This window comes from Cryptosporidium bovis, assembly GCF_009768925.1.
Source record: "Cryptosporidium bovis isolate 45015 chromosome Unknown contig_23, whole genome shotgun sequence".
NCBI lineage: Eukaryota > Apicomplexa > Conoidasida > Eucoccidiorida > Cryptosporidiidae > Cryptosporidium > Cryptosporidium bovis.
The window spans coordinates 286,293-301,701 of NW_027125020.1; the positions used below are offsets into that span (position 1 = coordinate 286,293).

Below are 15,409 nucleotides of genomic sequence, written 5' to 3' on the forward strand. Positions count from 1 at the left end.
CACAACAAATTTTACATAAAAAAAAGCGTAGAAGAAAATACACAATAAATAATGATAGCAGCCTCATCCGCATATTAATATGTAGTCATATTGTATATTCAGAAGTGAAACATTACTCTGGGTTTTTTTAATAAAATGGAAATTACCGCATACTAGCTACATTCGCGCCAACGAAATGCAATTTAGGGAGTTAAAATTTGATTATTTACCGCGTGAAAAATACCAAAGGCTAATTAGAATCCCTATAATTGCAAATAAATGAATTTTGTTTCTCTTTGTTAATATGTAGAGATGGAATCAAACACTGAAGATCATAGTAAATGTGGGGATAATACAAATCCAGTTTTTACATTCAAGGACAAAAACATTCTGGACTATAATGGGAACGAGGACGAGTTTGATGAAGAATTGGACTTTAAAGATGTAAATTTAGGGAAAGGGAATCATGGATTTCGGAATCACAGCGACATAAAATGTGAGGTTATACCAAAGGATAACATTCAAGGCGCTGATGAAAAGAAAACGGAGTGCAAGATGAACTGTTTTAAAAGAAAAAACATTGAAATAATAAAGAAGAATCAGCGTGTAATAAATAACAAGATCGAAAATACAGAGAATAATATTCTAGAAAATAGTGTAACAAATCTTAATAAAAATTTCTTGCTAAATGAAAATGGGATATTCGATGACACCGATTCTTTTTACAGTCAATTAAAAATAGCTAAGAAAAGAAAAATCCAAGATATAAAGACACAATTTGTGAAATATGAATCCGATAGTGGCAATATAAGCAGTTACAAGCCAGACATCAACGCGACAACTCAAGTTAACTATAGCAATTTCAGTGATAATAAAAACCTAAATGAAAATTTGTTTCTCTCTCTAGAGACAGAATTTTGCAGAAACATCTCTAATTCAAGAAATCCCAATTTGCGTGACTTTAATGAGAAAAATATTTCAACCTGTAATAATAATCTTGATAATACCAACGATAGCAATAATAATAGTAGTAACAACAATAACTTTTGTGGCAACACTAATAATGTTAATGATAATATTGAAACTTATGATGTAAATGAACCTGATTTGTCAGATATTCATAAATTGAACGAAAGTTCTGGTCATTTAAACAGCGATAACGCGGAATATGACAATATCCTATACCAAAAACCACTAGATTTTGGCCTGTCTTCCACACTGGAATTTCTTAGAAGCAGAGGTGATATTTCTAAAAAAAACGACGCTGCAATGACTCAAGACAATAACTCGGGCGTTGACTCGGTTAAAGAAGTATCCATTTTTCACACTGACGAGAATGGAAACATTCTTGATCAAAAATCAGCATTTAAAAGACTGTGCTGGAAATTTCACGGACAAAAAGTTAATAAGAACAAACTCGAGAGAATATTCAGAAACTATATTAGAAATAGTTAATTCCCAAAAGTATGTGTTACATTTGTTAATAATACACATACCCATTTACACGTGCATTACCATAGACTTGCAATATTATTGCGATTTCTTCATTTATCTCGACTAGTCATGCAAGACAATATATAAAAGACTATCTTGTTACAATTAAAAACAACCCGCCTTTGCTTCAGTGGTCTGACTTGTCCTGTAGAGACACAAGACAAATGATAAATTACAATTGAGAATTTGTGGTGATTTAATTGAAATCATTTTGTGGTTGTTTTGAGGAATGATGACATGAGTTGTCAATAGTGCTATGTTTCATCTTTGAATTTAATATGGAACGGAATTTAGTGCATATTATTGTTAAATAAAGAGCTAATTTGTAATGATGGATACCCTTATAGCAGACGGGCGATCAGAAAGTGATTATCTCAGAGTATCATTTTAATTAATGATCCTCGGATAATGTGTTGAGTTGTGCTATCCTGAACATTTTATTTCTTTTTTTGATAATACAATCACTGAATCAAATTAATATGGTGAATTTAAGCCAGATAATATAAATGCCAGTTTTTGGATATAAATACGTGACTATATACATTCCTGCTTACAATATTTATTGCTACTAAAATTATCGTGTCGCTAAGATATTGAACGTGTTGTTGATGCGGATGGATAAGAGACAATGATGATTAACATCTTAGTCATGACTTTCTTTTCCAAGTAAACTTGGAATATCATGATTATTAACTTCTTTCGCTCCTATCTGAGTCGCTTTTCTGCATTAATTAAAACATCTACCTATAAATGTTGGAATATTAAATACCGAGTGGTATATATTTCAAATATTAAAAATAAAAGTATTGATTCAACAAGACCATATTTTGTCATAGAGAGCAATTATTTTGTTTGTAATAATTAATCGAACACCAAATAGGAAGGGGAATATGGATGTTCAATATTTAAAATGATGACTTTTTGTGGTTTAAACTAGAGTCTATTATAGTCCCTAAGATATAAATGTCTTATACTATTTGATTACATAGTTTTCTCTTGGCTGTCTGATGTAAATATTGAGGCTACATGCTACTATTCCCAAAAACAAAAACTACTAACGATTTTAATAGTTTAAACAAGAATAATTGACGAACAGTGTAGACAATTTTTGTTGTCAAATAGATATAAAGTTAGATGGAACTAAATATAATATGATTTCTATGTTTAATTTTATGCATTAATTGCTATCAGGTGTACCTTCTCTCTAAACCAATAATACATATACTGCAAAAGAACTGCATCGTTTATACACGTATGTGTGCAAATGCTTATCTGTGTACTCACCTTTTAGCATGTTTTCTCTTGTTTATTCTTTTGACTGATCTCTTGTCTTTTTTGAGCCTTTTGTCTACAAACTTTGTCTTAAAGTTGCTGGTATTTACGTTTCTTTCTTTGCTTTTAATTTGCTTGCTAGGTCCATGTCTTCTTGTAACAGTGTATATATTTGCTCTTTTTTTACTAGTTACTTTTTGTGCCTTCTTAATTAACTTGTTAATACTCTTGGATTTAGATAGTTCACTCATTTCATTAGAATCGGCTATTATTTCTGCCTTTTTTCTTGCTTTATCCATAATTCTATCATATCTTCTCTTTTTTCTAGCTAAAGCTTCAGATTCTTTTCTAATTGGACGATTTTTTATTTCTCTTAATTTTTCTCTATATTGCTTCATTAGTTCTTTTGTTATTGGAAGTTCTGGTTTATTGTGTTTATTCTCATCTTCTACAAACCACTTAGGCAACCCTAATATATTATTTTGAAGATCCTCGTCTGGATCATGAAACGCATATCTATTATAACTGCCGTCTATTAAATCCATTCTTGTACTCTTATTTATTAGCAACGAGCCAATGCCTTGAACCAATTTTAAGTCCTCCTCATTTTCCGGTTTTCTGTAATCACCTTTTGTTTCCAATTCTGATTCAGAATTTGACTCGGATTTTAATTCAGAGTTTGACTCTAAATCAAAATCTGTGTTGCAATTACTAATATTATAACTTAAAATGCTATTTTGAGTGTCAACATTGTCATTCAACTCTTGTGGAACAAATTCTATTTCAGTATTATTTTTATCTTGCTTTCCATGCTTATCAACTTTATTTGATTTTTTATTTTTGTTATCCAATTTTTTTTGTTTCTTTTCACTCAACGGCAACTTTGGGATCTCCGAGTCAGATAGCTCTTTAATATTGTCCTTACCATTGTCATCGTAAAAAAGTATATCCTTAAATGCACTATTCGAAAACCATCTCTTGCTCTTTAAGTCGGAATTTATTTCCTCATTCAGAGTTTCCTTGTCAATCTTCTTGGTTGTTCTATTACAAGTACTAACACTCTTATCTTTACATTCCTCCTCATCTGAAGATAGTTGAGATAAAATCTTGTTTTCCAATTCATTCCTGTTTTTTTCTTCAACTACATTTGAGAATTTATTCATCTCATCCGCCCACTCAGAAATAACCTTTTTACGTCTGCTCTCTTTTTTACTAGACATTAATTTGCTCGATTCTTTTTTATCATATGACTCAGTATTATTCCTGATGTAGTCCATTATATCCAAATCTATGGCTAATTTATCTTTATGGTCAAGTAAATAATCCTCATTTTCGTCGCCATCACCAAGTATCATGTTTAAACCAGACTTATTTAAATCATCTACTTTACAATCCTCCCCAAGTAAGTAATTGCCACAAATATTCGAGTTTTCATCCGGGAAATACTTATTCACCGAAACATTTCTTTCCTCATTTTCTAATACTTCAAGAACTTGCTTTGAGTATTTAAATAATTCTGGATCGTTCTCAGTTGTCTCAAATCCACCTTTTGAAAGTGAGGTTCTCCATTCTTTCTTTCTTTCTTGTAACTTTTTTTTCTTTTCCATTGCCTTATTTCTTTTTCTTTGTGTTTCCAGCATCATCTCCAACTCATCATTCATGCCATCGTCTTCACTATTTTCACCATCCTCGTATTTTTCTTCGATTCCTTCTTCCTGGTCCTCACTGTAGCTTCTTTCGTCTTCATTGTATTCATCACCCTCCTTTCTGCTATCATTCTCTTGGTCATTTATTTCTATAGTGCTTATCTCTCTCGTTAGTAGAAATCTCCACTTCAGTAATTGCATTAGCTCCTTTTTTCCAAGCACTTTTAGATCCTCGCACAAATATTTAATTTCCTGAGTTGTTTTTGTACTGTTTAGTATTAGTTCAAGATATCTAGCCTCAATCTTATTGTTTTTATTAACCTTCTTCATATCCAAATTAATTACATTGCTTTTAAGTAATAGTAATGCCGGATTATCGGAGTTGAAAAAGTCATGAACACTTATTACCCTATAATCGTCTCCTTCTTCGTATCCGTCTCTATTTCTCTTTCCTATACCTCTTAACAACTCATTTAAGCTTGATTTCATACCTTTTTTCGTTTTTTTTGTTAATTTTTCATTTTCATCCTCATCATCCTTATCAATACAATTTTCACTTGTATTACTATTATCGTTATCACACGTCTGAAAAACATATTTTGGATCAAAAAATTTACTGTCTATCTTTTTTGGGGCTTTATAACCCAAACAAACCAAAAATATTTCAGCAGATACATTGCGAGAAGATTGTGGTTTAGTTGCTTTTACTGTATTGAACAATTGACTTAACACCCAAAGAACTGAATTGTAATCACTTGAACGGAATATTTTTGTCACGAATATTCCGTTTGGTTTAAGAATCTCACAAGCCAATTTTGTTGAATGAAGTACCAATTCGTTTTGCATGTAAGCATCCTTGTCCCAAGACGTACCTACATTTGGAGCTCCATCATGTAGTATCACATCTACAGGTAGTCCATTTAATTCATCCAATATCAACTTTCTGCATCTGCTTGTCGTTATGTCGCACTTAAATGTTGTTACTCCAGGTATACTCTTTATTGCAACCAAATCAACTCCTATTATCTTGCTTGATACTCCCATATTTCTTTTAGCTACTTGTAACCAACCACCTGGTGCTGCACATAAATCTACTAAAACCTGACAATTCCTAAATATATTAAACTTTTGTGCCAGTTGAATTAGTTTAAATGCAGACCTTGCTCTATACCCCTGCTCCTTAGCCAAATGGTAATACCGATCTAAACGATCCTTCCCCGTTTTGACTTTTCTGCCCATTTTTGCGCTTGTACCTTTCTACACAAATTATATTTATTGCTTATTTTAAGCTATTACTTTTTTGCATCAATAAATAAACAACTAAAATCCTATATTTTGGTTCCGCTTGCTATTCTTTTCCTTCTCACCTGTTATATTGTTACTGATTTATACTCGCCGTTATCTTCATTAATTATATACTAATATTGTTTGCTTTTTCAAGTGTATAATTCCATATGAAAAATCAGTATACACTTAAAAACAATGCATCAGGCTATAATCTCTGCAGTTGAGAGCGAAAACGAATTGCCAACAAAAATTAGTGTCCTTAATCAAATTTTGACCTTTACTTTTGCCATAACTTTTAGGCCTCCACTACCTTGCCGCCAAAACATTCTGGTAATAAGCATAGACTAACGCGCTCTGAAGAAACTGTGACATCAGCCTATCTAGAGAAAAAAAGCATGTGCTAAAACGACAAATTTCATGGAATTAAGTAGAATGTGCTCATAAGACGGTGTCTTTATAGTCAGCACATATTTGCAATTGCGTCGGTTTGCTCGAAATCCATCGTACCTATAAATGTGTTTCACGAAAGGAGCGCATGGTTAAACCGTCATATGTGCACTTCTAAAGGCGACATTAATAGAAAACCAGTTAGATATCATCAACTTTTGGAAACATTCCGAATTATCTAAGGCAAAGGAAGAATAGAGAATATTAAAAAAAAAGTTATAACAGTGGACAACAGTGACGCCGCTTTACTTCTATCTAAGTGTTAAGAGAAGCCTGGGTTTTCCGGCATGTCCAAATGATTGCCGTATTTTATAATCAAATAAATAAGAGTAATGTGAGAACAAATTCTCATAATAGACTTTGTTTTTGGCGATAAACACTCATGTCTTCTATTGTCGTTTGCAAAGAAATGGCTATAATCCATCTTCGCCTATTTAACGCTTTCAATTCTTCAGAAATAATAACCTGAAAACCGAATTGTCTGAAAGAGGGAAAAAACAAGAAAAAATCTCACGCCTTCAACCCTTATCAAAAGTACAAACAAACCAATATACCCATACAAACTGTGTTTATGTTCGGCTCTCACCTTTCCTCTTGCCTACATCCTCTTTTATTTTCCCCTCTTGTATTTTGTCCATTTTATTCGTAATTAAATTGCTTTTTATATGATTTAATTAATATCGTTACCGCTGTATACCGCCAACGTTTTGTGTCTACAATCTTAAGTGGTATTAACATTAATAGTAGGAGAATTAAAATAGAGGTAAATGAAATGAATAAATAAGGTATTAAGAAAGGAAATAGTAACATAAAGGGGTAGTAAATGAGTAAAGGGGGAAAAGAAAAAAATAGTTTAATAATATAAAATGTCAAAAATAATTAGTAAAAACATTGATAATAAATAAAACAATTAAAGCGGAAAATGGTGTTTGGGCGTATTTTTCATTTTTATATAATATATAAATTATTATTTATAATTTGTAATAGATAACGTTTTAGGACATTTTTTCCCAGTAGGGTTTGAAAACAATAAATTGTTTATCGATTTCTCAGCAAAAAAAATTATTGAACATAAAGTCTTCTTTTCAATCAAATAAGGGAATAGAGGAGCACTAGGTGTAGCTCATCTTTTTTTCAGTCAAAAGTGAATTAATTATCATATAGAATAGTATTTATTGAGCTGTAAAAGGAGCCCACCAAATATAATTTCATCTTGGGGGTTGTAAATAAAACATTGTTTGATACTAAAAAAGGACTATCTTTTTCTAATTTGTTATTTTGAGCATTTATGTGGTAATATCATTTGGTTTATTACTTCTTGGTAGCATTTGCTTGATAATAAATTAAAGATTATTTAACTACTGGCAAATAATACATTGTGAATTGCGTAACATCCAAAGGTGTTTTTTCAATAATATCCACACATCGCAATAAGACTATACACTTTAGTTGCCAATCAAGATTATTCTTGTTCTACAAAAGAGCGTGACAAATACATTAATTAGAGTCGTTACTTGATGTAATAATTAGCAGACAACTAAATATATATATGTACGTGTAATATATGTAAGCATATATTTACATATATACATGTACATATATGTACATATGTATATATATGTATATATATACATGAAGTATGTATATATATGTAAATATAGCGTATTGTGAATGCATTTTATAAATTTAAATCAAGTTTTATTGGTGTTGATAAACAAAAACAACTTATACACGTAATTAAATTGTACTTTAAATAACAGTAATAGTACATACGTTAGGTATTGGTAGGAATGTCGTCTGAAGATACGAAGTCCGCTAATTGTCTTTCAACAATGAGTGATTGTAACTTGGAGTGTGGTACTGGAAATGGTGGAGAATCTGTTACAGAGGTTAGTATTTCTACATCTACCAATGATAGCAGTGTTGATGCTAATTTGAACAATGGTAATAATGGGAATAGTGTTGTTAATAGCGGTGAGAACACATTGTTGAGTGAAAATAACGAGGCAACAAACAATGTTAATGATTCTAGTGCTGTGCCAGAACCACCCAAAAAGAGAGGAAGAGGGCGTCCAAGAATAAATAGGGAGGCGCTTGCTGCCGCTGCTGCTGCTGCTGCTGCTGCTGCTGCCTCGGCAGGTCCAGGGGAAAGTTTGTTTGGGAGAAAAGTGATTACACAGAGAGAACCTAGTACGAGGAGAAAAGGAGCAGGTTTGGGGAGTTTGATTGCAGCAGAAGTAAATTCGAGAAAGTCGTACATAGACGAAGATGAGGACGAGGATGATGACGACATTGATGTGGATTTTAGGACAGATGGAGACAATAGTGATAACGAAGAAGCAGATATCCCACAGAGATTTGTGTTAACACCAATTGTTGAGAAGTTTTTAAAGAGGCGTCCTCAAATGAGGCATAACAATAATCTCATGAAAGGCAAGAACAATGTATTTCCCGATGAGAAAGACAAGGATGAGGCTACGAGCAGTGATAATGTTGTGAATCAGAATTGCAGTCCAAGAAGGAGATTGAGTGGAGGTGGTAGCGGTTCGGTAAACAGTGCAGGAGCGGGAGCAGGAGCAACAGGAGCCTCTGTAGGATCCAATAATCCGAATCAGCGTAGAATTCCAAGAGGAAAGATGCCGTACGAATATTTAGTTAAGTATCATCAGCAAAGCTATTCCCAGTGCAAATGGATAACGGAGGATGATATAGACAACGATCCGGACCCAAAAGTAAGGATAAAGTATTTGAGATATATTCAAAGATTAGAACAAAAAGGTGTTGAGAGCATAGATGCAACGGCATATATAGAGGATGTTCCAGAACTGCAATATATAGACGGTGAGATAGAGAGGATAGTCGATTGCACCGATGTATTTAGGTCACTGTATCCGATGAAGGCGGCGGAGATAGGTAGAAACGAGTGGTATATATACTGTCTCAAGATAATAGATGCGCTTGTTTGTTTTGACAGAAAAGGAATAAAGTATGGAATCCCGTTTTTAAGACCGGTAGACCCAAATATGGACGGAGCTTCTGATTACTATTCAGTTATCTCAAGACCCATGGACTTTACAACAGTTCAGACCAAACTGTACTTGAGAATATATTCACAACCACAAGAGTTTTGGAGTGATGTTCAACAAATATTTACAAATTGTTTTATGTATAACTCGGTAGATAGCGATATATATGTGCAGGGTAAATTATTAAAGGCACTCTTCGATAAGTTATACGGTGAATGGGCTCTTTTGTCGAGGCAAACCCAGGAGGATTTAGTCAAGCAGAAGAGTGAGGAATCCCCAAAAGAATGGTTAGATGATCAAACAGTAACTATAGAGACTGCAATACAACACATAACATTTCGTGACTTGCTTGCTCTCCCAAAAAGACCTATAATGTACTTTACCAAGTGGAAACATCTCTCATTTGCTGATAATACGTGGGAGCACGAGGTTGACATTACAGACTCAAGTAAAATACTCCAATTTCATCGTTTTATACGTGTACCTGAATACATTACAACGGCACATAACGGTCCAGCTGCCATTTCCTACGATCTTTACAAAAGAATGATTAGTGAAACATATACGTATATTCGTCATACATTTTCGTGGATGAACAACCAGTTTGGTCTTCGTCTCAATCCCCCACAGGCTCCTTCATATGTAACATCGAATCACGGAAGTGGAGGTAACAATAACGACTCTGATGACTCGGACGACGAGAATCACGCTCCCTATGCAAGCAAAAAAAGATCTAAGAACAGATACTCTATTAGGACGTACGTACCAACTACATTTTCTAACCTCCCTCAATTAACTAGTGCTATTTCCATTTACTCCCACCACGGCTATCAGAACAGGAACGCGTACAACACGCAGAAACAACAAAGAGGTTGCTATGGAGGGGCTACTTACCAGGGATCTGCTGTAGGACAACAAACCAATAATAATGGTCCCTATGCTAGCCAGAATGGAGCTGTCTACAGGAATCAACAAGGTGGTATCGGTATTACTGCTAGTAACGGTCTTGTGAATGCAAGTAGTGGTGGTGCTGGCCTTTCTAACCAGCTTCAACAAACGATACCCATACAAAATCTCCCTGGAAGCAAAGATCTCTTAAATGAGATTAAGGTCGGATCCGATGGCACTTTAAGTCAGAGTGCTATAGTTGCGACACAGAAGCTTCTCCAGATGATCACTGCCAATAACCCAAATGCCGCCAATGCTCTCAGCATGGCAATGAACAATCCCGCCATTGCGGGTCTTGTGGGGAAACTTCTCCAAAACATCAACAATAACGGCAATTTGATAAATAAGGACGTTCCGGCCTCCGATCATATGAACATTTCACAAGTTGGCATGAGTGATGGGAGCAATGTGAATCGAAATGGTGATAATGCAGACAAAGGGCTTGTCTCTGCATGTACGAGCCACAATTCTCTCGAGAACGGTGATCGTAACGCTCCCAGTAATGAAGGTGATCCTGGCCAGCTTGCAGGTAATGTGAGTGACTTCACCAATTGTAACAATGGTGCTCCCCCTCTTATGGGACTTAAAGAGGAGGTTGACAATGGTTTGGTCGGCGAGAATCCTGTCATTGGAGGAGGGTGTTTTGCGGTGGGAGCGAGAGGGGAGTGGGATAAGAACAACTTTAACAATAATAATATTAATAGTAATGGTTCTGGTGTGAGATGTATGCAAAATAGTCAGATAGGTCAGGAAAACTCATTTTATGTGTCAAACTCGGAGCAGAACTTTATTGGAGGCCATAACATCAGTGGAATTGGTAATGGCAATGATTTTTGTAATCCAAATGGTGGTGCAGACTTTAGAGTTGGTTGTAGTGCTAACGAGAGTAACTTGGTTGGTTCTCTATCTCACGAAAACCCTCAGATTTGTTCAAATAGTTTGATTTCCAAGGACGATATTTACGCGAGTGGAGTGTCTGAAGTATCTAGAACTAGCGAGTGTTATGGAATTAGAAACGACGGAAACCCAAACAATGGTAACAATGGTGGGAGTGATGTCATGGTGAAAACCATAAACGAAACTGATATGTTTTTTAATGTCGGTAGTGATGATGTTACTAATTGCAGCGCAAAAGTTAACAGCGATATTGAAGGAGTTTCTGACAAAAGCAAGTATTTAGATGCTGAACATGTGAATATCAACGATAGCGGCTATAACAATCACAGCAGCAGCAACATATCTCTTTGTGATGGTGGCAAGGACATTAAGTTCAGTGGTAATTTTGGCAATACCAGACGAGTTGAGAATGGGGTTGAGATTAATCCACTATTCATTTCCAATGAAATTTCTTTGCCCTCCAGTGTAGATCTTTATGATAAGTTAGAGTTAGAATACAAGGACATGATCACCATTTCAGGTGAAGGGACTCTGGAGGGCATTGATGGTGGATGCAAATACATAATTAGTGATAATTTTCAAGAGTTTTGTGACGGTCTTGCAACTTGTGTAACCGGTGACAGTAATAACTCACTTCCAGGTGTGCCGGATCCAAAAGCCGAAACATATGTTGACCATACTAAGAATAATAATTCAAGTCATGATAATATTGGTAACACCTCTAATACTATTTTTTCTCCTCCCCCTTCAGTAGACACGTGTCCCATAAATGAACGACTTTGTAATGTAGATAACAATGGTGAAAATCTCACTGGAAAGAGAGAGAATGTAGAAACTGGTGAGCCTGGAGTCGGTAAAGTTCCTTTAAATGGTGATGCAAGTGATAAATACAACAAAGAAAACGTGGAGGCTAAGAACGAAGAAGAGAAGCCCCAAATGGGATTGGCAAGTTTGGTTGCAAACAATAGGATAGCGGAGCTTTACTCCAGTCAAAAGCGACCACCACCGCCACCTCCGGGGGTTTCTCGTCATTATCTCGTTTCTCCCATATTCAAGAATGGGTATCAATTATTTGATTACCAACTCGCGGGCTTGAATTGGCTATTACAACTTTGGTCTGAAGGAAGGAATGGAATATTAGCGGATGAAATGGGTCTGGGGAAGACCATGCAGACAATGTCATTTGTTTGGCACCTTGTGTACAAGGAGAAATTAAGAGGACCCTTTTTGGTAGTGGCTCCATTGTCTACCCTGGACCACTGGAAAAGGACGTTTGAGGATTGGACTGATTTAAATGTTGTGTTATATTATGATGAGGGAGGGAGAAATGGACGTGATTTGCTCCGTTACTATGAGTTTTATCACCAATGTTTGCAATTTGACATGAGAGGAAGAGGTAGAAGCAGTTATAATAATTACGGTAGTAATATTAGAAACTATGGGTATGTTAACGAGCCCAGATTAGTACAAACAAAGCATTACAAATTCCATATACTACTTACATCTTACGAGATACTTCTGGCCGATGCAGACATTCTGTGTACAATGCCATGGCAGTTTATTATCATAGATGAAGCACACAGATTGAAAAATAGAGGTGCCAAAACACTTCAGGTATTTAAGAGCATTGCTTGTAGACACATACTGTTACTCTCCGGAACACCAGTACAGAACAATACGGAAGAACTTTGGCCGCTTTTGAATTACATTGAACCCATAAAGTTTGCAAGTATAGAGGCTTTTACGCAGGAATTTGGTGAGTTACAAAGCAGTGCCCAAGTTACTGCATTGCATGAACTATTGCGCCCACATTTGCTTAGAAGGGTTAAGGAGGATGTAATGAAGGAGATACCACCATTGGAAGAGACAATCATAGATGTTGAGCTAACAACCGCGCAAAAGGCATACTATAGAGCAATATTTGAAAGAAACAGAGCGTTTTTGTGCAAGAATATCGGTTTTGGTGGGAAAAAATCAAGCAACGCTCCAATACCTTCACTCATGAATGTTGAGGTTGAGCTCAGAAAATGTTGCAACCACCCATTTCAGGTAGTAGGAGTGGAAGAGAGGGAAGTTGCACTTTGTAAGACTACTGAAGATAGATACAAGAAGATGATAGAATTAAGTGGCAAGATGGTTCTTATGGGTAAATTACTACCTAAACTGAAGGCAGAGGGACACAGGGTGTTGATTTTCAGCCAGTTTATTCAGACCTTGACTTTGTTGGAGGAATTAATTGAACACCACGGATGGGGATATGAAAGGCTTGATGGTAGTATTAGAGGCACTGACAGGACTGCTGCAATAGCGAGATTTAACGCCGAAGACTCCGACAAGTTTGTATTTTTGCTTTCAACTAGAGCTGGAGGCTTGGGAATTAATTTAACTTCTGCAGATACTGTTATTATATTCGATTCGGATTGGAATCCTCAGAACGACGTGCAGGCCTGTGCGAGGGCCCATAGAATTGGGCAAACACGTGATGTGAAGGTCTATAGATTGATAACTGCAAGAACATACGAAGCAGAGATGTTTGAAAGAGCAAGCAAAAAACTTGGGTTGAATACAGCTGTTTTCCACAAGGGTGCATTTAGAGAAGAGAACAGCAATGGTAATGGTAGCAGTAATTCTAATGGCATAGGTACCAGTGGGGAGCCAACAAAGCAAGAGATTGAAGATTTACTTAAACATGGTGCTTATTATTTGCTTGAGGGTAGTGAAGCCTCGAGACAGTTCCAAGAGAGCGACATTGACGAGATATTAAGTAAAAATTCGCGTTTGGTTAGATATCAGCTAAGTGGTAAGAATTCGTCATTCAGTAAAACAAGCTTCAGGAGTGATAATGCTCTCCCAGATTTGGATGTTAATGACCCAGATTTTTGGAAAAAAGTGCTTGGGGACAGCAGTGTATCTTCCTTCCTTGTACAGCTTCAAAGTGGAAGTGCAGTTAGGGACGAAGAAAGTAGGGAAAAATTTATCCAAGACTTGGCGGATGCAGTTGATGGTGCTGCTGCCTTGGACAGTTTAGATCCCTTGATTGAAGCCTTGGTACAGGTTACTAACATGAGAGAGTTTTCTGAACTCCAACGTCAGAAGGCGGAGGACCTATTGGCAAATGTCCAAGAAATAGTGAGAACACTTCAACCTGATAACGGTGAAAACGAGGAGGACGATAGCTCCAACGTCAATGTTGAACATAATAATGGAGGGAAATCTAGGAAAAAATCAAGAAGATCAACGAGGGCGAAAGAGTTTACTATTGACAATTATGATCTTGATGACTATGATGACTCGAACAACTTGGGAGGAAGTGGTAATACTGGCGGTGACTCCTCAAAGGGTGGTAGTGGTGTTGATGGGAGGAATGGCAGGGGCTCAAAGAGGAGCACAAGGAGATCAAATCCCTCTACTACCAATAAAAGTGGTACGGCTGACTCATTTGACGACGAGGTAGACGATGATGACGATTTTAATGATGAATCTTTTGAACCAACAACTAGAGGCTCCAAAGGAAGGGTAAAAAAGTCAACATCCAGGGGTGGAAGATCCTCCGCGAGATCTAACAACAATGGCAGGTCCAGTGGAACATCATCTCAAGCAAATAGCAATTGCTATCCTGATTTAGACAGCAACCAAGGCGAGTACTTTTCCGAAGGTAATGGTGGCAGTGGTACCGCCTCTGCCGCATCGCTTGCTGGAGGGACGGGAGCGAGGACTAGAGGAAACAAGAGGAGAAAGACACCCAACTGTAATGATACCATTGGTGCCTCCACCTCCTCGTCTACTAATGATAATCAAAATGACAAGGACCAAAACAATGACCAATCATTGTCCCCCTGCTCAGCAGCTGCTAACAACACTGTTGCTAAAAGAAGAAACAGGAGAGATTCCGCTGCAGCAATGTTAGCCTTACTCACTGCTGAAATTGCAAAGAATGAAGATGAAGATGATGAGGATCTTGAATAATTAAGTGGATTAACTAATAGAATATTCAAATATTTGTACACTATTTATATTACTAGATAATAATTAATTTACAGTTTTGTCTCTTGAATAATTAAGTCTAATCGACCAAAAATGAAGTAGAAAATTAAGTGTTATGATAATATTAATTATTGTTGTGTCTGTCTCTTATCAAACAAATGTATGTTAAAGACTCATTTCGAAACTATTCATACACAAAATTTAAACGATCTTTCATTTATATATGCTATTTTTACTTATTTAACTGTTAAACAACCAATCAATTTATTACAAAAAATATGCATATTCAACTTGTTTTCCAACCAGTAAAAAATGTACTACTAAAGACCCGCCTATATGTGGCGGGATTGAGTCGAATGTAAATATATATAAAGCATGTAAAAATGAATGTGGGGAAAAGATGTAAAAAAAAGTATTTATAAAGAAAGG

The 15,409-nt window shown here is 35.9% G+C and overlaps 3 protein-coding genes across 3 annotated transcripts; 2 read left to right on the plus strand and 1 right to left on the minus strand.

The window, feature by feature from the left end:
- Positions 1 to 291: 291 nt before the first annotated feature.
- On the plus strand, positions 292 to 1,434 carry FG379_001535 (uncharacterized protein; the record flags this gene model as incomplete). The annotated part of the gene is made up of 1 exon (XM_067327138.1): positions 292 to 1,434. One exon carries the CDS (start codon positions 292 to 294, stop codon positions 1,432 to 1,434), a length of 1,143 nt encoding a protein of 380 aa, XP_067184056.1.
- A 1,319-nt stretch (positions 1,435 to 2,753) lies between these two features.
- On the minus strand, positions 2,754 to 5,630 carry FG379_001536 (Spb1p-like; the record flags this gene model as incomplete). Its single annotated transcript, XM_067327139.1, has 1 exon — positions 2,754 to 5,630. One exon carries the CDS (start codon positions 5,628 to 5,630, stop codon positions 2,754 to 2,756), a length of 2,877 nt encoding a protein of 958 aa, XP_067184057.1.
- Positions 5,631 to 7,915: 2,285 nt separating this feature from the next.
- Positions 7,916 to 14,962, plus strand: FG379_001537 (uncharacterized protein; the record flags this gene model as incomplete). The annotated part of the gene is made up of 1 exon (XM_067327140.1): positions 7,916 to 14,962. One exon carries the CDS (start codon positions 7,916 to 7,918, stop codon positions 14,960 to 14,962), a length of 7,047 nt encoding a protein of 2,348 aa, XP_067184058.1.
- Between the last annotated feature and the right edge of the window lie 447 nt (positions 14,963 to 15,409).